The 25,346-nt window shown below is 42.2% G+C and overlaps 2 protein-coding genes across 9 annotated transcripts in view; one reads left to right on the top strand and one right to left on the bottom strand.

Annotated features, from left to right (window-relative positions):
- LOC109037175 (5-oxoprolinase) overlaps window positions 1-25,346 on the bottom strand; it is a 52,901-nt gene that overhangs the window by 19,940 nt on the left and 7,615 nt on the right. The window contains exons 1-3 of one of the 8 annotated variants that reach the window (XM_072299993.1): window positions 1,528-1,777; window positions 1,224-1,337; window positions 411-595 (exon numbers count right to left, since the gene is read on the bottom strand). In XM_072299993.1, coding sequence (XP_072156094.1) covers window positions 411-572 — 162 coding nt within the window. In that variant the 5' untranslated portion in view covers window positions 573-595; window positions 1,224-1,337; window positions 1,528-1,777. Of the gene's footprint in view, window positions 1-410; window positions 596-1,223; window positions 1,338-1,374; window positions 1,500-1,527; window positions 1,778-25,346 lie in introns of those variants that run through there. The other 7 variants (XM_072300003.1, XM_019051712.2, XM_072300006.1 and 4 more) reach the window with 7 other exon arrangements.
- Window positions 18,762-25,346, top strand: part of meng (serine/threonine-protein kinase meng-po) — a 29,966-nt gene continuing 23,381 nt past the window's right edge. Inside the window, exon 1 of the mRNA XM_019051716.2 lies at window positions 18,762-21,391. The gene's annotated coding sequence lies outside the window, so the exon portion shown is untranslated. The remainder of the gene's footprint in view (window positions 21,392-25,346) is intronic.

Raw genomic sequence — 25,346 nt, 5'->3', positions numbered from 1 at the left:
CAAACCCTCCGCTCGCTTGGGTAAATTGCTACCCCTCCCTCGCCTACTGAAGTTTTGCCATGACCCAGTAGGAGCCAACGCTAGTTGAAAGAATTTAATTGGTCACATAGCCAAGTCCTCAAACTTCCCGCTGACATCATGCGCGGAGAAGAGGTCTCACTTTCATAGCTGGACTGACCTAGTGCTCGATCGATTATGGGCATGACTTTGATTATTCAAAAAAAAGAAGCCATTACTTCAGAAATCTACCACATTGCTTCTGTACTTTGCAATCTCTCAAGATTTATCACCCAAGAATCCAGCCCCAAAAACATCTCCCAAAACCTACGCGTAGGTATATAGAATTGGATTGAATCTAGTCAAGGTAATGAAGAAAACGATATGGGATTCGATGGGTTTAGTTCAAATACCTTCTCTAGAATTCTACGGATTCCTTCTCTGGGAGCATCAGGATAATTTGATGGGTCAACCGACAATAACTTCATCACCCTCACTTCTCCATTAGGACACTCAGCATAGATATCGGTGAAGGTCCCTCCTCGATCAATTGCAAATCTAAACTTTCCACTCATTTTGGCTGAATGAATGACCAAACCTGCAAAAAATCCAAATACATAAAAACAAGGAGGGTTGAAACTTTTACAACTGTGATTCTACCTAGAATATTAGGTACCTATTAGCTTTGAATGGAGTATGGAGAATTTTTCAGTACCTAAAATGTTTAAGATACAGAGCAATGATGGTCATATTATTATTTTGTAAACAATCATTTAAAATCCCTGGTATGTGGGTAATTCTTTGGCTTATTGGAAGCACTAAATGAATATATTACGATGCTAAAAGGTAGGACGCAAGCACAGTCTTTGTACCTAGTTCCTTTAGATTTAACTCATATTCACACAGTTCTTCTTGGTGGAATTGCATCCAAACATAAAAGTGGAAAATATTTCAATTAAGATCAACTAAAATTTTGAATTTCTTCCACATGATGGTTTATCAGAGGGTAAACAAGACTAGACAACTATAGGAGTGAAACTGCCGCTCCTTCATCCATCTTCGTAAGATAAATACATATACTGCACTAACCAAGGGTTCTTGCTTCAACCATACTGCTCTGCTGATACAATCATAAATAATGAAAACCTTCAAGCTCTTGATGCTTGAGTCATCTCTTGTTATTAATTAATAAAATACCTATTGTAAAATTCTAACAAAAAAATTACCCTTACTAAATTTCTGCACCAAAAATCAAATTGCTTCGAAGAAAGCTATACACTGTTTAATAATTTACATCACTCTCTCTCCCTCTTTAGATGGCAGTACTGTTCGAGTATGTCCTGGAAGAAAAATAAGAAATGGAATTCGGTTACGAACCTTCACAACTTTCTGGGAGAGGTTGAACATGGACTAAAATTTTGAGTTCAGAAGTGAAGTGAATTAGGAACCGTGATTCATCTAATAGAATTTCAACGATAGTAATTTGGCTCTTAAAATGTAGTCAACAAATAAACCAAGGAAAGGACTTACCTGGGCAGATAACAAATTTGCAAAATATGTATCAGAATCAACAAGTAGATTGTGTTAAGTGATTGATCATGTCACATTTCGAGGGTACATACAAAAAACCTGGATCAGTTTCCAATTGCAAATAAATGTAGTTATTTTCCACTGAAAACTCCTTGTGCTTGAACAGGAAAAAGCAGACAACTTATCAGCATTTGGTGTTACAGATAAGACACTGATAAGCTGATAAGGATAGATTCACTCTTCTGTCTTCTTCAACTAGAACATAACCTCAAACAACAAACTTATTTCAGCGAGGGAACTGTAGAGTGCGCGGCTGTCTCCAGTCAGTCGCAGCGCGAAAATTCAAAACAAAAACGGTCGATTATTAGACGGTTTTTGAGAAAGCAACGATGACGAGGACTTGAGATGAGAAGGAGAAGCCCTAGGCGCGCCGGTCAGCATAAAACACATATTGGCGCCTACAAGAATCCATGAATACTTCACGCATTGCGTCAAACGTGGCGCAGTCAGCAGCGGCTTGGCGTGAAACGCATAGCGCCTACAAGACTGTATGAATACTTCACGCATTGCGTCGATAACAGTGCCGTGCCGTCAGCCAGCAGCGGTCAGCGTGAAACGCATTTGTTGGGATACTTCACGCAATGCGCCAAACACAGTGCGGTCGGCGCGGTGGCGGAAATAAAACTTATTAAACCATGTTTATTCTTCCATAATTTTTTCGTTCATTTCTTATAAATGACTTTCTTGTCCACACAAATATAGGTTTAGGGAACTTAACTTTCGCGCCACGTTCCGTGAACTTTTACTAGTGTTGACGGGGCTTTCACAAAAAATGTGCCCAACACGAGTAAACGCGTCTTATGCATCCCTCCTCCTCCGGCACGTTCACTTGATGGTTTGTATCGATGTTTCAAAACGAATGAGGAGGTGGCAAAATACAGGCGGCCCATGGGCGGCAAGTAAGTAAATCCGGACCTGCTAGGGTCAAAATCGAAAGTTCTCCGATCGAGCCGAAACCAAGCTAGCCCGCATGGAAATGACCCGCTGAGTCCGATTTTTTGGTCGGGAAAGCTCCACGAGTCTGCTCGACCGCGCTATCGGCAAAAAAAACACTTTCACAAAAACACTCGCCTCTGACGGTTCCTCGTTAGCCTCGTCACGCGTTGGGACCATGCGCAATCGATTCTACACCTCAAAATACGTAGGATACGACTAAAATCTAGAAAAAAATTTCCCAGCCCAAAATTGAGAAAAATCAACAGGGGTTATGTGACATTGAAGGGACTTCATTTAAATTACGGAAAGTGCAAAGTGCGGTAATGAATCTTAACATTTCATTAAATTCCACATTTGAAGTATTAAATTGCATTTCGACGGTGGAACTGCAAAAATGCGTGTGTCGGTTGAGGTGTTTCGAAATCTCGGCTACTATTTTATTTGCTAAAAGGAGACCAAACCTACATCATTGCTTTAAGTTTTCACAGAATATCCTTTTGTGAAGAGGTAAAATATCACTGGAATTTTCAAAAAATGACGTTTAGTGGTTCCCCATGCAGAAAATGAAGTATGACAGGGAGCTTGCGATGACGCAAACTGAGATACGCATTCTGTAGTTTCACCGTCAATTTGCTTCAAGTCCAGTGGCTTGGCGTACTTTGCGAGATATCGATTGACCTGCAACTTAAATCTATGAAAAAGGATCGATTATCAAGGTGTTCACACCTTAATAATCGATTCTTTACTACAGCTTCGAATGAAGAAATATCGATGATCACGCCACGCCACTGTTCATGTCTCGTGCACCTCTATCAGTTTGCGTTATGAGTGAATGAACTAAGGATGAGCAGAGTGATGGTGAGTTAGCATCTCGATAAAATCTGAGCCCTTTTTGTCCATCGCGGAAAACGGAACATTCTTTCGACACAAAACACCGTGAGGAACAGTGGAAGGTTACACGAAGTTAGGTTCGAACCCAAAATGCCACTATTTTAACTTCGCGGTGGGCCGGGTTGCATACGCTAGATTTTGCGGGCGAAGTCTAAGATCTGCCCACGGCCTACGCGCGCTCGCAATACACTGGGAAAAAAAACACATTGGATCCAGAATCCAGACTCTTGAAAACATTGACAAGAAAAAATACTCTTGATTCAATCGGATTTTCGCTTGAATCAAAAACGAAATCAGCTTAAACTGAGAGGCTTGGTTCTTGATTTAAGCTAGATTCTGATTGAATCAAGAGTACTTTTTTTTGTCGATGTTTTTAAGAGTCTGGACTCTAGATCCAAAGTTTTTTTTTTTTTTTTTTTTTTTTTTTTTTCCAGTGTATAATGCAGCTCTCGCTATAGGGTACGGTACAGGGTACACGCCCAGAGGTGCGATCAGTGTTTTCCATGAGCAGATGTAACCCGGTCCGCCGCGAAGAATTAAAATAGCTGCATGTGATGTCCAGACTCAACTTCGTATGTTCTTCTATTGTTTTACACTTTTAGTGCTTTTTTCAAAAATCACCTTAGTTTGTTAATATCGCGTTACAAATCTGTGCGACAGAAGCGTCCAAATAGTTGATAGAAATAAACGTCAAGTTCGAGAAATACACTACTAATTGCACCCATACCACACCGCGAAAGCTGTGGGCGGATTTCAGATTTCGCCCACAAAATCAAGTGTATGCAACCCGGCCCACCGCGGAGTTAAAATAGTTGCATGTTGGGTCCGAACCCGACTTCGAATATTCTTCCGTTGTTGAACACCCCCCGCATTATTCAAATGCCCAACCTCCGGGAGGGTATCTTGGTTGGTGATGAGAGTTCAAAATGTTAGTCCCTTACTGCACATTTAGTCCAATTGTCCAATCCTCCTCTCATAATCATGCCATTTTGCTTTCAATTTTTTTGCTGAATTGCATTTCTTCAAACTTTCTTGATAGTTCTCATCAGGCTGGCGGGGACGGAAATCTCCGGTTTTGGGCCGCAGAGCGGCTGGACGGCAGAGCCCCCTAGTCATTTAAAAAAATAATAATAATAAAAGATTACAATATAAAGGAAAAAACAAAATCTTCTTCATTCCCTTTCCTTCTTTTTGACCTTTCCTCGTCTTATTCGTCTTCTTCTTCCTCTTTTCCTCTTCTTCCCTTTTATCTCCTTCATTCTTTCTCCTCTTCTGCCTTTGTCTATATATATTCTTCTTCTTCTATCTCTTATCTTTCCCTTTATTCTTCTTCCTCTTTATATTCCCCTCTCCCTCTTCTTCCTCCTCTTTTCTTCATACTCCTCTCAATTCTCCTATTTTCTTTCTCTTTCCCTCTTCTTCCTCCTCATCTTTTCTCTCTCTCTTTCCTTCTTCGTCTTTCTCTTTATCCTTTTTCTTCATTCTCTTTTCTTCTTCTTTCTCTATTTTCTCTTTCTCTCACTATTTTCATCCGTATCTCATTTTTCTCCTTCCTCTTATCCTCATCTCCTTCCTTTCTTCTTCTTCCTCTTTTCTTCTTTTCTTCTAAATCTTTTCTTCGTCCTCATTCTAATGTCCTCCTCTTCTTCTCCTCTCTCTTCACAATCTTCTTGTGTCACCCTGTCTACAATGAACGCCAATAGAAACCGTCGGACTATGATATGGGGAATGATACGACTATTCGACCACGCGGGAGCCCGTGTTGCCTACCCTAAAAGTTGAAGGCAAACTGGTACGGCGGCGTGAAAATAACTTCTTCCTAACTGTTTTCACGTAAAAATTCATCGAGTGTAGTTTCAAATATGACAGATATGTCACGCACTCACTTAGCATAATCTCTCACATTTCTGGGGAAGGAGGGGGGGGAAGGCCCCCCTCGTTCCGTCCAAGCTACAAAGCGTGTTACCTTCGCTTCCCTGCCGAAGATGCACCCGTGACGGGCGTGACGAATATCCTCGAACGCGGAAAAGTGAAAAATTCGTCGAAAAGGGCTTATTAGAGGAGAGGGCGGCCCTGCACCGCTCTTTGTCGAGGCCCGATCGTCACCTTCGCCTAGTTTCACTTTTGCCCGCGTCCGCCGTTGACGTCGACTTGGGGAAACCGGGAAAAGCGAATCGGGAGCGCTTAAAAGGGCAGAATGGTGGCGAGCACGAAAATAATGAATGTTGGGCTAATGTGGAATGTTAATGATTCGATTGTCACAGCACGCCAGGCGTTGTCACCGATCGCCGCGCCCCGGCCCCGGCCCCGGCACAGGTGCCAACGCGCTTTCTCCCGTTGCCGCTCCGCATCCGAAAAGCCGACGGAAAACCCACCAAGAAAAGCTCACGGTTTCTATCTCCAGGCTGATTATTTACATTGATAGACAAGGCGATAGACAGAGAAGACATGCGGCGTTAGCTATCCTATTGGTTGAAATGGGTGGTTCTTATACACTAAGGGAGAAAATGATGGACTAACTATTGGGTCTCTCGTGGGTTGCCGTTACTTAGTCTATTACCTACCTCCTTTGTCAATTGCAATCACCCACTTTCACCGATGGGATCCCTCCATATCTCTTTTGTCTTCTTTGTCTATAGCTTTGTCTATCAATTTCAATAATCAGGCTGATTCAGGGTCGGACTGGCTCGCATCTGAGGGCGTAGACCCTTGGCTGGTTAAAGGGGCGTAATGTGATATTTTCTAGTAGGGCATTCCCTACGTGGAGAAGGGTTCAGAAAATTTTGGCAAATCAGCACAAGTTTACGCTATTTTCAGGCTCAAAGTTTATTGATCGCACGGAGTAAAAATTGCAAAATTGAAAGTAAAGCTCAGCATTGAGAGCTCACGGTTCGCGTCATCTCGCCTTCAATTTTTCAGATGCAGCACGGACGTCTATCAAGTACGAATAGTTGTATCTCTGCGCCGTCGTAAACACGCATCCTTTCCCTCCCTCTTTTTCCATATTGTGTTTGTTTCCGTTTGTCTTATTCGTAATGGTGCTTCAAGCACTACGTGAGTAATATAGCCGAAGGTAGGAGAGATGTCTTCAGGCCTTTTTTCAACTTTTCTTCCGAATATGAGCGACGCTTCATTGACAGCATAAATCAGAGCATTGAGAGCTCACGGTTCGCGTCATCGCGCCTTCAATTTTTCAGATGCAGCACGGACGTCCATCAAGTACGAATAGTTGTATCTCTGCGCCGTCGTTAACGCGCATCCTTTCCCTCGCTTTATTACCATATTGTGTTTGTTTGCGTTTGTCTTATTTGTAATGTTGCTTCAAACTAGAGCAGAACATTGCGAGTTCACGACTTACGGCATCGCGTCTTACACTTTTCATATGCAATGTGGACATCCATCTTGCGCGAATAGTTGTATCGCGTTTACATTTTAGATGTCTTTTACTTTTGAATTTCGAGATAAATTAAGGTTAAGTTTGCCCGAGCTATGCTATGGTATGTCCAAATCAACAGTCATTTGAAAAGGAGGAAATATGTTTAAAGGTCTTTCAACAGGTCTAACTCTCTCCTCTTTCGTTCATTTAAGAAATTTTTCTCACATATTCTCGGTCGTAATTTTTTTTCTTCTTATTTTGCTATCTGTAAGAGGGGCGCGTTTTTGGCGCACCAAGGGGGCGTATCTGCTAATGACAGATTGGCCTTATGGCCAGTCCGAGCCTGGGCTGATTATTGAAATTAATATACAAAGCGATGGACAAACATAAGCGCATCCAAGAGGGAGGGCGCAGGGGGCGTACGTCTGGTAGAGGTAAGACAATTATATTTGGTAATTAGTCGTGACGAAATTTACTCAAACTGCATGTGAGATACTTCAAAATTTTGACAATTTTCAAGCGAAAGCCCCCCCTCTTGAATGCGAGCGCCAGTAGGTCTTGGGCAGATCTTAGATTTTGCCCGCAAAATCTAGCGTGTGCAACCCGGCCCACAGAGAAGTGAAAATAGTTGCATGTTGGGTTCGAACCCAACTTTGCAAATTCTTCCGTTGTTCTTCGCGTTGTTTTGAATTGAAAGAGCGTCCCGTTATCTGGTTATATTAAAAATTTGACGAACAATAAAAAGGACTTCACTATTTACAGAGTTCAACAGCTTTGATAATGCATCCGATACAATCGCTGGTACTGAAGTTAATGGGTACTTTCGACGGGAACTCGATTTTGGTCAGATTTTCAAATTTCAAAATCCAAGATGGCGGCGGTGGCCTAAAATGCTAAGTCGGCTCCTGTTCGATCGATTTTTGTGAAACTCGGATCCAGGGTACTTTTCGACGGGGAACTCGAATTTTTGGTCAGATTTTCAAAATTTCAAAATCCAAGATGGCGGCGGTGGCCTAAAATGCTAAGTCGGCTCCTGTTCGATCGATTTTCGTGAAACTCGGTATCCGGGGTACTTTTCGACGGGATCTCGAATTTTTGGTCGGATTTTCAACATCTCAAAATCCAAGATGGCGGCCGTGGCCTAAAATGCTAAGTCGGCTCCTGTTTGATCGATTTTTGTGAAACTCGGAGATCCGGGGTACTTTTCGACGGGGAACTCGAATTTTTGGTCAGATTTTCAAAATTTCAAAATCCAAGATGGCGGCGGTGGCCTAAAATGCTAAGTTGGCTCCTGTTCGATCGATTTTCGTGAAACTCGGTATCCGGGGGTACTTTTCGACGGGGATCTCGAATTTTTGGTCGGATTTTCAACATCTCAAAATCCAAGATGGCGGCCGTGGCCTAAAATGCTAAGTCGGCTCCTGTTTGATCGATTTTTGTGAAACTCGGAGATCTAGGGTACTTTTCGACGGGGAACTCGAATTTTTGGTTAGATTTTCAAAATTTCAAAATCCAAGATGGCGGCCGTGGCCTAAAATGCTATATCGCTTCCTGATATCGATCGATTTTTGTGAAATTCGGTATTAGGAGGTACTTTTCGACGGGGATCTCGAATTTTCGGTCGGATTTTCAAAATCTCAAAATCCAAGATGGCGGCCGTGGCCTAAAATGCTAAGTCGGCTCCTGTTTGATCGATTTTTGTGAAACTCGGAGATCTAGGGTACTTTTCGACGGGAAACTAGAATGTTTGGTCAGATTTTCAAAATTCAAAAATTCAAGATGGCGGCTGTGGTCTAAAATGCTACATCGCTTCCTGATATCGATCGATTTTTGTGAAACTCGGTATCAAAAGGTGTATTTCGACGGGAAATTAGAATTTTAGGTCCGATTTTCAAAATTCAAAAATCAAAAATGGCGATCGTGGTCTAAGTTGTTATCTCGGCTTCCGATCCATCGATTTTTGTGAAATTCGGTATTAGGAGGTGTATTTCGACGGAAAACTCGCATTTTTGGTCAGATTTTCAACATTTCCAAATCCAAGATGGCGGCCCCGCACGAAAACGCGGTCCGGACTCCTAGAACATCAATTTCTGTAAAACTTGGTGAAAAAGAAGATTAAGACATAGATGTTGTCTCCTCATCAATGTTAAAAACTGCGCGGGGCGGTGGCGGCTCGCGGAGCGAGTCGCAAGTTCGTCGCGAAGCGCAGAACTGGGGTCCAGGGGCACTCCCCGGCTAGACGTGTCAGCTCGCAAAGCGAGCTAATCACTTAATAATATATACATATCCTACTTTTAATGTTTTTGATTCTCTTTCTTCTCATGCACATCCATTGATAAACGGCCATTTTGCCGATTTTCTGCCATATTTCTGCCTTTATCTTCAAGGGATTCGGCATTACAAAAATCCAACGAAAGAGTCTTTTTCCTCGTGCGAAAAACCCCCAAAGTACCGAACTGAAGGCAAATTCCATCGGTGAACAGCGTAATGCCCGTTTTTCTCTCTCAATCACCATTTTGAATTGGAACCGATAAATTTGAAAAACTAATGCCAGAATTGTTTTTCTCGCTCCAAGGAACAACAGAACTGCTTGTTTTTCAGTAATGACGGAAATAATGTGACATTTCCGGCATTTTGAACTTTGACTTGCGGCTATTTTGTGAAAAATTTCAATTCTGACTTGCAACCGTGCGGGAATATTCATTTTCTTTTCCTCTTTCTAACAAGGTATCATGAAGGATTGGAGAGGGGTTGCTAAATAGAAAAAAGATTTCTCACCCCCGTCTCTAAGGAAAGGCTCGCCACAAAATTCGTAGATGGACCAAAACTTTGCTCCTTTGAATCTATGAACATTCCCAAAATATCAAAAGTCTATCTAAATCAATAAAAAAGTTACGGGGTTGGTAACTGACTTTCGGATAACCCTGTGTGGAGTGCGGTACCCTTTTCATGCTATCTGGAGGTCCAGTCTTGGCTCCTTTTGAATTTTTGGTTCCCTTCCCTGGTTCCGGTTCCCTTCCCTGGTTTTGGTTCCCTTCCCTGGTTTTGGTTCCCTTTCCTGGTTCTGGTTCCCTTCCCTGGTTTTGGTTCCCTTTCCTGGTTCTGGTTCCCTTTCCTGGTTCTGGTTCCCTTCCCTGGTTCTGGTTCCCTTTCCTGGTTTCTGGTTCCCTTTCCTGGTTCTGGTTCCCTTTCCTGGTTTTGGTTCCCTTTCCTGGTTCTGGTTCCCTTTCCTGGTTCTGGTTCCCTTTCCTGGTTCTGGTTCCCTTCCCTGGTTTTGGTTCCCTTTCCTGGTTTTGGTTCCTTTTCCTGGTTCCGGTTCCCTTTCCTGGTTCCGGTTCCCTTCCTGGTTCTGGTTCCCTTCCTGGTTCTGGTTCCCTTTCCTGGTTCTGGTTCCCTTTCCTGGTTCTGGTTCCCTTTCCTGGTTCTGGTTCCCTTTCCTGGTTCTGGTTCCCTTTCCTGGTTTTGGTTCCCTTTCCTGGTTCTGGTTCCCTTTCCTGGTTCTGGTTCCCTTTCCTGGTTTTGGTTCCCTTTCCTGGTTCTGGTTCCCTTTCCTGGTTCTGGTTCCTTTTCCTGGTTTTGGTTCGCTTTCCTGGTTCTGGTGCACAACGGGATCAGTACAACCGGGTACCCACCCTCACTTCTTGGTTCGATATTGAGCGAGTATTGGCAACGCGATTGTCTATGATTCCACTGGCGCGGATGCGGCGCGAGGAGAAGCTCATAAATCGTCATTTCGTCTTATCTATGAGAACAAGCCGTAGTGTCACGAGCTTGGCCTTCCGAGTCTCGCCTCGCGCCCGGGATGTTTGTGACGTGACGTGGTGATGACGTCATTTGCGCCCTGACTGCAATGCCGTTCCGTCTGGGAGGCCTCGATCTCGAATTGGAACTATCGCTGGCATTTTCAAAGGAGCCTCGATCGAGATCAAACCCTATATAGTCCCGCCACGGCCACCGCATTCTCCAAGCCATCCCATCCAATGGCGTGGCAGCGTGAATGATCGATTATCGATGCCCCTTTTGAAGCTATATGGTAAAGAATCGATTATCAAGGTGTCCGTTGCGAACAATCTGATTATCGACCCTGTTCCATGGGTTTAAATGGCAGATCAATCGATATATTTCAAAGCTCGCTACGCCACTGCATTCGCTTCAGCTCGCCCGAACCACTGACCACTGATGAGAACACTCAATAACATCTCGTGCTCACGAAATGGGATATTTGCGTGGATGTACGCTGAATTTTTTCACTTTGATAGTGTTATGAGGGTTCTACACCGGAAGTCAACAAACATCGAAATTTTGGACGAATTTCCATGATATATCGATTTTGAGGGTGTCCGCAACAAACATTTCAATAATCGATTCTTTACCATAGTCTCAAACGGTAAAATGTAGGTAGCTGATGAATCACGCCTCGCCACTGGCAAATAATGGGAACCCGTGAGTGATCCCAAGGTTCAAAACGTGGATTGAAAAATTAAAGATAACAATCACTTTCACAAGATTTAAGTTTGTACAATATCTGTGATTTTGCATCACTCACAGCACAGGCAGATAGAAAATATACCACGCATGTTTTTTCGTCTTCCATTTTGGGGTAGGCCAAAAAAGATTTTCTGTGAAGCAACGGAGAATTTACGAGCATCAGAAGTTCTGTGAATTTTAAGATTAAAAATAATCGACTGAAGGAACTGCACGAGAATAAGAATATCTTTAGTTTCTGCAATTATTGGAGAAGATTTGACCACGCAACCTGATCTGCTAAAATACATGTGTTTACATGGGAATTACCGACTGGATGCGTTACAATGCGGCAGATCGCCTCACTTTAGAATGTATTTTTTTACACTTTCCCATACCTGAGAAAAATAATGAAAAATACTGCGCGAACGCAGCTCATTCAGCAATAGAATTTTTTCATGCAAATTCTCCATAGTAACTTACATACTTATTCGAGGATTTGTGTCATGAGTTTTGTATACAAATTTTCCCTCGCAATCAATCATTTCAAAATCCACCGGTAGATTTTAAAATTGACTCTTCTTTCTTAATCTAGTATATCAATAATATATCAATCATCAAGAATCAAGATACGATATGAAATAATAATTCACCTCTGATTTTCATTGGAAAAACAGTGCCTCTCCAAAGAGTATGCAGGGAACGCTACCGACCAAAATCACGTCCGACGATATTACTCTCCTCCTCCACCTTTCGAACTTTATTATTGTACTAATCCTTCCCAAGAACACTTCAATGTACCAAAAACAAAGTAAGTAAACATAGTGAGATAGAACGCTCAAATTCACGAAAGTTCTTCGAGGAAAACAGAATCATGTCACAGTCTTCTTTCGAGGAGCGCGAGACCTGGATATGTGTTTTCGGAGTATTGAAAGCTTAAAATTAAAACAGAGTCACGCTTCTTTAATTGAGGTGCAATTACTATACTCGACTATGATTTTCACTAGAAGTGAGTGAACGCGCGGAATTGAGGCGCCAAGCGCCGGCCGGCTTCGTCGAGTTAACAGCCCAACACCTCGCCTGTTAATAGTGTGTTTCAAGTGAAAAACAATTGAACGTTACTCTGTATAACAACCGCACTATCGACGAGTTTCCTTCCTACGTGTTCGTTAGAATTTTCTCGAACATCAGAAATTCGTCTGAAAATACGGCAGAACGTAGACTGCTACCGAGTAGGAGAGCTTTATGCTTCGATAGAACGAAGGTGGATGCGTGTACCCCGAACTTACTGTGATATTCATAGGCTTCCGTTAATTTCCAAGCAGGGTTGCTCGGTTACGCTAAAAATGTGCTTTTTGCGCTGAAAAAAAGTGGTCTTTGATTTGCAGAACAATTTCTTTCACTTTTTGGGGGAGAGAGATATTTTTCTAGATTTAAAGATATTTAACTGCGTCAACAATGACAAAGGACCCTACAACAAAACGGCCAAATCGGCCTAAACACGGAATCGTACGATTTTCTCAGGGATGATAGAGGGTCTTCCCAGACACTCAAAACTGGTCATATTTTTTGCCTAACCCCCAGGGAAAAGGGGGGAGAGGGGGTCAAAGTCAAAACCTTTAAATTAGCATAACTTCTCAACGGTTTGTCGTAGAAAGATGATCTTGGTGTCAAAATTTCCAGAAAAATGAGAGCTTTCAGAATATATGTATGAAATTAATTAAATTTTAAAATTTGACCCACTTTTGGGGCATTTTACAAGGTCCCCCTTTCGTAAATTTTCGTTTTTTGAGATTTTCGGTTGTTCGGTTCGCACGGATCAAAACAAAAACAATTTCAAATGAAAGTAGAGCGTTTAAGCTTTAAAACAAGCCCAAGATGATCTTGGGGAAACGATTAGAAGCGGAGTTATGAGTCTTCAAAGTTGACGCGGCGCGCGGGAACCTTGTATGTTCCGAGTCTCAAGGTCACCTGCGCGCCCCGGATTGCCTGCAGGTTGCAAGTTTTTGTGTTTTTATGCTTCTGTAGGTCATTTTTAATGTAAATCATTCAATGAAGATAGAATAATCGAAATTTTTTAATTTTACGGGAGGAGCGAGAGGGGGCTTAGAGTATCAACCATTATGTCCATCATACCTCATTAAACATTTGCTGACGATGACGATTCTGCTCTTATAATTTAGAAGAAACCATGGACCCTCAGTTCAAATATACATATGCTCCATACAGAACTGAACCATTTAGAAATTATAACCCATTGATGCCAAATTTTGGGGTACCCCTAATTTTAAAATTTTTTAATTGAGCTATAAGCTACAGCGCTTGACGGAACTCACTTGGTAAAGCCAAATAGTTTCTCGTAGAAGCAGACGAGCTTTGAGCTTCAAGACAAGTCTCAGTTATTCTTGAGGGGGCTATTTGAAACGCAGTTAAAATTTTTTGACGTTAATGTGGTGTACCTCGCCGAAGGCCCATTGTGTAAAATTAAAAAATTCTGATTAAACTATCTTCATTGAATGATTTACATTAAAAATGACCTACAGAAGCATAAAAACACAAAAACTTGCAACCTGCAGGCAATCCGGGGCGCGCAGGTGACCTTGAGACTCGGAACATACAAGGTTCCCGCGCGCCGCGTCAACTTTGAAGACTCATAACTCCGCTTCTAATCGTTTCCCCAAGATCATCTTGGGCTTGTTTTAAAGCTTAAACGCTCTACTTTCATTTGAAATTGTTTTTGTTTTGATCCGTGCGAACCGAACAACCGAAAATCTCAAAAAACGAAAATTTACGAAAGGGGGACCTTGTAAAATGCCCCAAAAGTGGGTCAAATTTTAAAATTTAATTAATTTCATACATATATTCTGAAAGCTCTCATTTTTCTGGAAATTTTGACACCAAGATCATCTTTCTACGACAAACCGTTGAGAAGTTATGCTAATTTAAAGGTTTTGACTTTGACCCCCTCTCCCCCCTTTTCCCTGGGGGTTAGGCAAAAAATATGACCAGTTTTGAGTGTCTGGGAAGACCCTCTATCATCCCTGAGAAAATCGTACGATTCCGTGTTTAGGCCGATTTGGCCGTTTTGTTGTAGGGTCCTTATTAATCTTCGAATGAGAGAAAAAAAATTTCAGCCAAAAAAATTTTTTTAAGTAAAGTCCACGTTAAATATTTTTACGCACTTTTTGCCTGCGACAGAGGATCGGCTGACGTCAGTTTTGCTTTGAAAGTAAATGCAAGAATCAAGATAGTGGATCTCATGTCGCAGTTTAAAACTGCCGTGCTAAGAAAGAACGCCGTATGAGTCTTCAAACGTTACCAAGTTTCCTCGAATAATAACCGAATTAACTGGGAAACTTACGAATTTTCAAAATTTTCAGACAATTTTGTATTCAATTTAATGTAAAATATCTGAAAATTTCAAGGAGGAATATACGTGATTGTTGTCAAAAATACGTGTTTTATCAAGGGTTTGGCAACTCTCGAATGTTTATACGGCGTTCTTCCTTAGCACAGCAGAAAAAACCGTCAACTTATTCGGCGTGAACTGTAATAAATTCTTCCATTTAACAGTAATAATAAATGAGCGAAATAGTTGTCTTGAATCGAGCATATTTTATTCTCTCTTTTTTCAAATTCAAAACTAACATTAAATTGCACTTTTCTGGAGTGTTCCTTGTAACACGAGCCAATGTAAAATGCGTAAATGCTACCAAACAATCTGGCAACCCTGTTTCCGAGATAGTGGTGACAGCGGCACTCGCGAGGTGGAGAGCGTAGTAGCTCCCACGCCGTAGTGCGGGTTGCAGTCTCAGACTGTGTGGGCGAACCTTACTGCCTTAACTGAAACTCGACGGAGTTCAGATGTATTTAGCTCTGGCAGATTGTTTCTGTGAAGTAGCGTCGAATGATTACGTGACGTACTTTTCCCGTTGTTCCGATCCTCTTCTTGTCATGCACCAATGACGCAAATCCGAACACCTCTTTGAAATTACGCAACGCTGAGGAAACCCCTCCCTCTGGGTTGCGTCGACTTTTCGACGAATTGTGAAAATATCATCGAGAATATTAGAGAGCGTTAGATATCAACAGCTGAAGACAACTTTTTTGATCCAAAAACAATTTTTATTGTTGCACTGAGCAAGTATGAAGCAACGGCGGATCCAGCAAATTGGCAACGTTGCCTTCTCTCCATTTAAACCTATGAAAATGTATCGATTCTTGGAGGGGTCAGGTGCTACGACAAGAATCGATTATTTGGCATAGGTTTAAATGGAGGAAATCTGGTGTTGCAAAATTGCTGGATCCGCGCCTCTGGTATGATGGTTTCTACGCCAAGGGCCTTTTCACCTGACTCCATCGGCATTTAGTGAGTACTATGTCACGCACTGCGAAAGTTGTAAATTTTAATGGTTTTTGATCAAAAGTTCGAAAATTTTGGTGTATTTTAATGTCGCTTCTGTGTCAACGATCATGTTAAGTATGTAAAGTCACCTTACAACTTCTCGAATTCTCTCGAGAAAGAAATAAACAGGGAGAATAATAATATGACACGGTGGAAAAAATATGACCGTGGTACGGACAAGGACCTCCTTGACCCTAACGCAAATGCGCTCACGTATGTGCGTGAGTTTCTTCATGTACATGGTATGGGGAAGAGGGGTGGGGGTCGTCGCAAAATATGATGTAAACAACTCACGTAGCCAGCTAGCCGGCCGGCCGGCGGTGCAGGGCAAGAGTGAGTCTAATCGAATGGGGGGGGGGGGAGGGAGGGAGGCCAAGACAAAAATTTGACCGAATGGGAATGGAGTGTAAACGGTGTAGTGCCCCAAAATTAGTTCAAGAAAAAGAGCTGCAAAGAGACCGCGCAGTGGTACCAAACTATGCATGAAGCGGAAGGGGATGTCGGCTTGGTGAAACGGTGAGATTTTTGGCGTATTGAAATTTAGTACGAGAGAGCATGGCTTTAAATAATTGACACCGGACCACGGTTTGCTAAATTGGTTTAAATGGAAGCCAAGGTTTTCATGTTGAGTTAAAAGAAAACACAGGAACTCGCAGGAAGAAATCAACAAATTATGGTTATACAGCCCACGCAAAAAAATAAAAAAAAAGGTCTCCGCATTCTCCTTCATTCAGGTGAGTATGCAAACTAAGGTGGATTGGCGGTGGTGGTCAGATTCCAGGGTAATGGCGGGTGAGGTGGGAGAGAGGGTGTTGGATTTTGCCGTGGTGGAATTAAACCCACTTGCCTCCCTCCATCCTTGCCCACGCCTCGTCGCCTGCGTATGTTAACTAAAGTTGGCTGTGAATATGCAAAAGAGGGAATGTGAGTGTTTTGACCCGAACTGAATCATATGTTTTATGGGGAGTGAGCCAACTGTCCCTGTCGGATGGTAGTTAAGGACCGTCCCTAAATTACATAACCCTCTTATTCGGCATTTTAAACCCCCCCCTTTCTCCCTCGTAACGTTTTTGTGACGTAGGTCCCTATCCTTAACACGTAGAAACAAAATTTTGTGACGCTCTCCTCAACCCCCCCCCCCTTCTAGAGCATCACGTAATTTGGGGACGGCCCCTTAGCAGAATAGCTCCACCAGAATCAATATAAATTTCTGAACAATTAGAAAAAACACAAAACAATGGGTAAACAAGGCTAAAAACAGAGACATAAAAACCTGGGACGTTTTGGGGTGGTCTCAACCCCCTTCTCGCCCAGGAAACAAAAATAAAATTAAAAAATAAATTATAAAAACTAAGAGGCCCTTAAACCCCCCATTTGCGATGATAACAATCTGTGAAAAATTTCCTGAATAATATGGGACGCCAAGTAATTGTGAAGGGCAGTGGGGACGATTATCCCTGCATCACCTCCCTGTTCCTTCAAAATCACCGTCGTGTCTACTGTCCACACTCTCCGAAAAGCATCCGGCGGCCAAAGTCCAGTGGCTCCCTGTGCGGCGGGGCAGCGGCCAGCGAAAGGGTGTTAAATTTAGCCGTCCCACGTGCTCGGATGCACCAAAATATATTGGACGGCGCTAAATAGAGCATCGGTGTTGCAATCGTGCGTATTTCTGGACGCCACTCTAAACGCGGTCCCGTCGCTGCCAGATTCTCGACGGACCCTCCAACTCCCCCGACCGAGGAGCCTAATTTTGAGCCCCATTTGACGACAGGGGCTGCTGAGTCCCTGGTCGCGGTCCTTGTCCGAGCGCCCCCCCCTCCTTCTCCCGCCCCTCGCCCTTACCTGGCGTCCGAACACAAATGGACCGATAACAATTTTTCCGCCGCTTATTATACGCGTGTATACATATATTTATTTGTTTTGTGTCTCTTTCGTTTTTGGCTCCTGTGCTGTGCTACGTTAATTTTAGGCGTTTCTCAGACAATTTGCCGGGTGAGATTTATGGGTCTCGCCACGGGACGACTCTCCTGCGGAGCTTCTGCCCCTGTCGGATAGAGCCTTGCAGGAAGGTCAAATTAAAAACCTCGGAGTCGTCGTTGAATTGCAAGCAAAAAAAACAACGACAAAATTGGCAATTGAAACTTCTTGGGGTAACGCATGACCCCCATAAAGAAGAAGGTGGCGTTTGCATCTTGAGGATTGTTTACCTCCTAACGTGGGTCAGTGCAACATAATTTCAAGCACTTTATATGGAATGACTTTTTTCCAAAACTACACCATTTCCAAAAAATCAATGGTGAAAATCGTCCGTACCGACTCACGTCATCAAAAAAATCCAAGATGCCCGAAAGACAAACACCTTCTTTTTCTCGATGCCCTGTCAACTCTAGTAGCAAAAGTTAAGTTCCGTAAACCTATTTCTGTGTGGACAAGGCCTTTCATTCATAAGAAATGAACAAAAAAATTATGAAAGAACAAACATAATTGTGGATTAATGATTTTAACGTCCGCCGCCGCGCCGTGTTTGGCGCAATGCGTGAAGTATCCCGACAATCTTGTAGGCGCTATGAGTTTCACGCCGACCGCTGCTGAACGCGCTGTGTTTGACGCAATGCGTGAAGTATTCACGCAGTCTTGTAGGCGCTATGCGTTTCACGCTGATCGCACTGTGTTTGCCGCAATGCGTGAAGTATTTGTGCAGTCATGTAGGGGCTAATATGTGTTACATGCCGATCGCCGCGCCGAGGGCTTCTCCTTTTCATCTCAAGTCCTCGTCATCGTTTCTCTTTAAGTCGCGCTGTTCCAGGCCAAATTGCGTGTTTGATTTCTCTCTTAACTCGACTAATTAAAGGTGCTGTCTCTTGTATCATTGACAGACGACAAAAGTAGAAATTACTATACTCTCAGAAAATTAGAGATTTTGTCGTCTTTTCTCGTTTGTAATTTTTTTTTCTAAATTCGAATTTTCTATACCTACATTTTAAAAAAAATTCAAAATTTGTCGCCCCCTGTAGATTTGCCGCCATGGGCCGCGGCCCATGTGGCCACTCCCTTAATCCGGCCCTGCAAAACAATTACATCAGAAAATGCAAAATTGGTTACAGAAATTTTGACGAAATAAATGAAATTGACTTCGTTTGGTGAGAAAAAAATTGTCCAAGGGGAAGGGGAATGTAGAGTTAAAAAAGACTTTAATAAAGTAATTTTTTTCCTCTGTATTTATGTTGCAATTATCTCCGATATAACTTTCCCAACTCCGCATCCCTTTACGTCACAATAGTTACATTAATACGTGGACACTCTCACATGCTGAAAGTGCTCCAATTTTGAGCGCATGGGCCCCAGTTTTATTGGTAGCAAACTTTTACTTGCGGAGAAGTGTATGTTAGGTCAGCCTTTGTTTTTAAATCGCTCATTACTGGTTTGCACCGCTGAGGATTTACAGGTGGATCTATGTCATCGAGGAAAAATAAAACTTTAACTTCAGATACTGTCTACGCGACCCTTCGTTAAATTGGGAAGTTTGGTGGTCTAATTTACGGCCAACCGCAAACGACGAAGTTTGGGCTCTGAAAAAAAGAATGTCGCGCGTCTCTTTGTGCGTCTTTTTGTGACGAGCAACAATAAATATGCGACTTTTGACCTTACGATCCAGGGCACAAAAGCAGACGTTCACACGTGCATGGACGTAAATCAAATCGCGGCGAAACAAAAGGCGTCGAGGCGAAGGACGCGCCGCGCAGCGCGGTAAATCTAAGTAAATTCTGGTCCGACCCCAAGTGCAGCCAGCGGCGAAAAGTAAGAGTAGAGAGCAATTAGATAGCGCCAAAGTACCCGATACGTAAACAGTAACGAAGTAATGAGACGAGACAATGCGATTATAGCAGCTAAAAATAAACAAACGAAAAAAGCGGGAAGAAGCAGACGGGCTGAAGTCTCCGCTGGAGCTGAAACGATGCATTAAGGGCCACATTGCACAGGCAGCGTGCGACGCAAAATTTGCCGCGCCATCAGAGCATCGATGTATGAAGACTTATTAATTATACGCATGTTCCATAAGATTTCATATGAAAGAAATTTTTTGACTCTATTTTATACAATTACTAGGGGGCTTATCGCTTACCCCCTAGTAATTTTGCGCATCGCGATTCGCAACCTCCTAAAGCGCGTCGCACCTTACAATTAGACATTATGCGTTAGACGTTAATATCATAATTTTACATGATAGAGTATATACCCTGGTAAAAATTGGCGATAGGAGCTGCGTTTCAAAATACCATAGGAGTTCTTAAAGCCTACTAAAGAAGGCTATTGAAAATCATATAGCTGGCTGTAGAAAGCGGAGCAAACCATATGGCCGGGCTATACGAAGCTATAAAAAAGTATACAGTCAGGCTATAGTTCCTGTCGCCGGGCTTTACACTTTATCGCCATTGGCTATAAAAGGCTATATGAAATTGTGTAGAAATTCGTGTGCTTTGGAAATCATTAAGTTTGATACGGAACTACCTTAATATTTACAAAACACACATTATATTTTCCTTTAAAACATTTTTTTATTCATCAATTAAAATGAGAATAATCCATACAGAGTGTGCAAACATTTCAAAATCATGAGTTGAAAAACGCTGACTCCGCGAGACTAAATATTAGAGCCTAACACAAAGCGGAGCGGCGACGCACTGGCGCCTACAAACCTAACAGGGATACTTCACGCATTGCGCAATGCGTGAAGTATCCCTGTTAGGTTTGAAGGCGCAAATGCGCGTTTCGCGCTCTCTGCCCGCCCGCCACGCCGCAGCGTGCCACGGCGTCTGAGGCAACTATTTCACACTAGATGTATTGCACAGTATCATGAGAAATTGAAGGCGCTCCAACATATTAAGAATGACTGGCATCCTTCAAAAGTACGGAGCTTTCCTCGCAAAATAAATCAAGATACTACGGCACAAAAAGAGAGCGGTAGTCCGAAAACTAACTAAGTCCTGGTATCCGTATTTCGTAACGTTTAGCATAAAATTTATCGTCTGGCTGTTGCTTAATCGCCATCGGCTGTATAAGGCTCAAAGAAATTGTACAGCCGGCTACAGAAGCTATTGGAAATCTTACAGCCGGCTTTAGGTCTATGGTATTTTGGAACACAGATTCTACTGCCAATTTTTACCAGGGTAAGATTAAAATAATACGCAAAGCGTAATGCGTGACCAGTCCGCGGCCGACTTCGTGCGCGCTGTCCGTAGAAGCGTACCTTCAGCTGAGGAGACCTGCGCTGAAGCCACGCTCAGAGACCCGCGCTTATAAAATACAACTTTGAAAATCCAAGCGCCGCCAGTCAGTGCTCTCACACTTTCGCCAAGCGCGCGCTTTTCCGCCTGTCCTCGCCTTAAGGTCTCGCGCGAGTTTTACGGATTTCGGAAAGTTCAACTCGATCTCATCATTGTGTACTTTTGGAATTTTGTGTATCCACGGTACCTCGCCAGGTGACCTCCCCCGGGATGGGTACACTTTAGTGTTTAGTTTATGTGTGTTTTTCATTACGAGTATTTATTTCTTTATTTTTACTTGTGCCGCACCGCACGGATTTAATTACTCATATTTGAACGGCAGTAAAATATTTTAATGCACTCGTAAAAACTGAGCAATTCTGCTTTAAGATCGCACATATTGGAGGAGCTGTCGCAAACAGGACTTAGCTCCTAAAGTTACTGGATGTAAAACCCCATCGACATCAGGTGAGAATTTTTGCAAAAACTTACTATCAGACTGCATTTCTCTTTCTCAGAAAGAGGTGAACATTTTAAAAGAGATGAGAGACTTTTTTATGTATCAACATTTTTGTGCCTCTGATGGTCACGACTTAACAAACCAAACCCTTCGTTCTGGAGAAAAAAATGGAGAATTGTTACTTTCTGATTAATTTAGTTAATTGAGGGGCTTGGAGGATAAGACGCATAGGTGGAGTTTTTTCTATTTCGAGAAATACACATATACATTCGAAATTACGACATGGATCCTTATGGCGGATAAAAAGTTCAAACTGACTTTTTCATGCTTAAAAATTGGAATTTGGCAGCGAATTTTTCACAGAATATGCATTATGACTAGTTTTACTTGAAATCTTTAATACCTCAATTTTTTCAAAAACTGCACTTATGCGCCTTGTCCACCAAGCTCCTTAATTCATATTTGAAGGTTTTGACTTCTGATTTTACATTCATGTAGAGAATCAACATTTCTAATGGTGTACAATTGTGCATTGGCAGGAATTTTCTAAGGATGTCTATGTGTTCAAAAAGATTTCTGGGTGGTTTTGACGATCAAAAATTCCTGTAAATCATGACGATGGTCTCTCTTGGAAAAAATTTCCAGTCACGAGGAAAGGGAGTCGAAGATTCTGAGCTCCCGTCCTCCTACATTTTTTTGATTTGATAATTTCTAGCTACTTCATGAAATTGAAAATGAATGAACAAACGAACAGTGGTGAACGTTCGTGGCGCGGGAATCGATTCAATAGCTTATGTAGTTCATACTAAAAATAACAGAAAATTTACCAATAAAAAACGTTACTTATGGCGAGTTTGTTACAGTTACCATAGAAAGATACAAAAAGTCAAATGACGCTAACCATAAAACAAATCTAGGACTAATATAAGGGGAAATTTCATTTAGCACTGGACGACGACGAATGCCTCGATTTGAAACTTCCAATAAATCGTTAAAATACAGTAACCAATATTTCATTTTCTAACTCGATAGTGGGCTCCAAAAAGTTTAAAATAATTATCTGTTATCGATACCAAGAAAGAATAATCATTCGATTTTACCGAGGGTGCTGTCAGCTGTGGCATCCAAATCTCTATGCCTTCCCCAAAGCGTGCGAAAAATTCTTTGGCAATACGAAAATTTGTATCTTAATTCATAATTTTAAATTCTTAATATTTAATTTTTTTAAAGATAAATAACCAGAATATCTCATCCGAACTACCCATGAATATTTTAGAGTATGAAATCGGAGAAAATTCGCAGACATTTCAAGAAAATGTGTCAGTTATTATGCTCTGAAAGAATGAAACATGGGAAACGGTTAGAAAGCAACCACTTAGTGCGACAAAAAAAAACGATTTGAAAGCGTCGCAACGCGGAGACACTGGTTTTCCGACATCGATACGAGGAAAATGCAACGACGATAAGAAGTTTCCTCAATGAATTTGAAGCCGCTCGTTTAAACTTCAAGAGGTCACAAGGCTTCTGTGGAAAACTTTCTATGGATCTCCAAAAGGTCTTCCGGGTGAGGCGTGACATTGTAGGATTTTCAGAAAAATATTTCACCTTCCACAAGGTGCACAAGCATAAACTGAGAAGGGAAAGATATTCCTACTACTAGCTATTCCAACAGAGTACAGGAAAAAGTTAATTTCTGCTTCTTTTTTAAGTGAGGCCTTGGTGCCCAAATCGTTCATTTTTTGATCAAATAAAAAAAATAATCAAAAAAGGAAAAACTCAAATTTTGTTGCTACTTATCACGCAAAAGGGGTTTCAATTCTGATGAATCGCAAGTAACTTCTGAAGTGACCAGCCGAGAAAAGAGGAAGAAACATAGGCGGATCCAGACACTTCATGGGGGGGGGGGGGGCGCAAGGGGGGTCCGAAGGGAATCCCCCAAAAAAGTTTTGAAATCTTAAAGCATCTAATTTGCGGTTTCAGTCAATTTCGTCATGAATAGTTACCAATTATGAGCGTTCCTCCTTCTTATTCCCTCCGTTCTTTCCTCCTTCATCTCTCTTATCCGCCCTTTTTTCCTCCTTTTTTTGGGCAAACCGAGGAAGGGAGGTTGCGCACTCCCCGTACTCCTCCCCTGAATAAGAAAGGAAAGAAGAAGAAAGCGAGCGCGAGTGTCTGCAGTAAGCGAGGTCATTTGGACGTATTTATGCTAAAAGGAGACTATGTGCATAAGATTAGGTTGCGACATGGTTCCTTTTAGCATTTAATACGTCCATTTGATTTGATCCCACTGCATTAAAGTTTTAAAGACATGAGATTTGCGTAGCGGGAATTGGGCACTTCTACGAATGAGTGAGACGTGAAAAATTCGTTTTCCGAGAACACACCAAGAGGATCAATTGGCAAAATCCTCGGGTTTGATTGAGTGGCAAGTTTGTTAGAAGCTACGATTCGTGTATCGATCGAACCAGTCCTCCGCGATCACTTCATCGAAATCTTATGCACTCGCGCGGATTTCGCACGAGAAGTCCCTCGATTCAATTAGAGTCGGGATGAAGTTTACGCAAATTGACTCTCAGTTTACAAATTGGCCTCAAACTCATAAACAAATCCACTTCGCAGACGGGAAGCGATGAGCTCCTCGTGACGCCGCACACTGGGTCGAGTCGATAGGAGAGGTCGGAGAAAATTTGGAGACTTTAAACGCTTATAACTCCGTTTATACAAGACTTTGAGGTTCTAAAACTGGTTTCATTGGTTTTCTCGTGAGATTTCCTTCTAGTAGCACTCCTTGAACTTTGAAATGTGACGAAATAAACATTAAAATTTGCAGTTTTGGTCAAAAATTTCGTGTCCATCCTCTTTGATTGACTCGGTCCACTGTGCGCCGCCGCTCGTAGCGCCGCTTTGGATATCACTTTGATTTTTGCAAGACGGATAAAAAGAAACCGAGCTTCAAACTTTTGATGATTGACACGCTTTTAGTTACGTACTTCGTTTGGATAAAAAATTCGCGCGGGCAAGTGAGCACCGCGCATCGTGATTACATCAAAGTTGAATATTTGCAATCGAGTACGAAGTTTCTACATTTTAAATTTCATTATATCGATGGCTGAAACATGAAACCACGTATCTCCATTGCGGTCCTTAAAAATCTCTGAAGTTAATTGATTTTTTCGAACAGGACCAAGTCAACTACACAGCTTGAAATTTCTACGGAGTATTCTGCTAACAAGAAGGAAAAAATAAAAAAAAGTTTTAAAAAAATCAAGTTGACCGGTTTTCCTGAGAACGTCGCGATAAAAATCAGTTTACTTTATAGGCACAATAGGTAATGCTGGAATTGAATTACGTTGTAAGAGAAACCATGGAAAGCGCTCTTAGTTATGCGAACGCGACGAACACTGTGCACATTTCATTGACTCCTGGAGTCCTAGATGCAACTATTCGGGCTTTTTGGATGCCCGTGTTGCATACGCCCAGAAGTGAAGGCGTTTTGACTGTCCAAGTACTTACCACTTCACCCGCGTTCTGTGGCGCGGCGCCAACGCTACGGCGGCGGGCTTTACTTCGAGGATCCAAAATTATGAAAGGAGGGCCGAAGGATGAAAATCTGTGACGCCTACGCTTATCAACACATGTTTGCTTCGACTCCTGCAAAGATGAAAACTACTATATGATCGGTCATGCGAGGGAAAAGCAAAAGTTAACGCAAGAGAATAGATGTGATAGTTGTGTCTAATGTCTCTGTTCGAGGGTTGGCAGATGTAGTCCGAGTCGCGTTAAGGCGCCGAAAGATGTAGAAAAGGAGGTTAATTTAGCCGATTAGGCCGTGCAATTTGAAAGGTTTCACACCAAATGTATGTCACAATGTCACATTCTTAAGAATTCCTCGGCGCAGTTCTACCCTCCGTGCCACAGCTCGCGTGAAGAAATAATCAAACGTCATCTTTATAAGTACCACTC

The sequence above is a fragment of the Bemisia tabaci genome, chromosome 1, assembly GCF_918797505.1.
Source record: "Bemisia tabaci chromosome 1, PGI_BMITA_v3".
Classification (NCBI taxonomy): Eukaryota; Metazoa; Arthropoda; class Insecta; order Hemiptera; family Aleyrodidae; genus Bemisia; species Bemisia tabaci.
The sequence above is the reverse complement of the archived record's forward strand: the minus strand, read 5'-3'. Positions and strand labels throughout refer to the sequence as shown.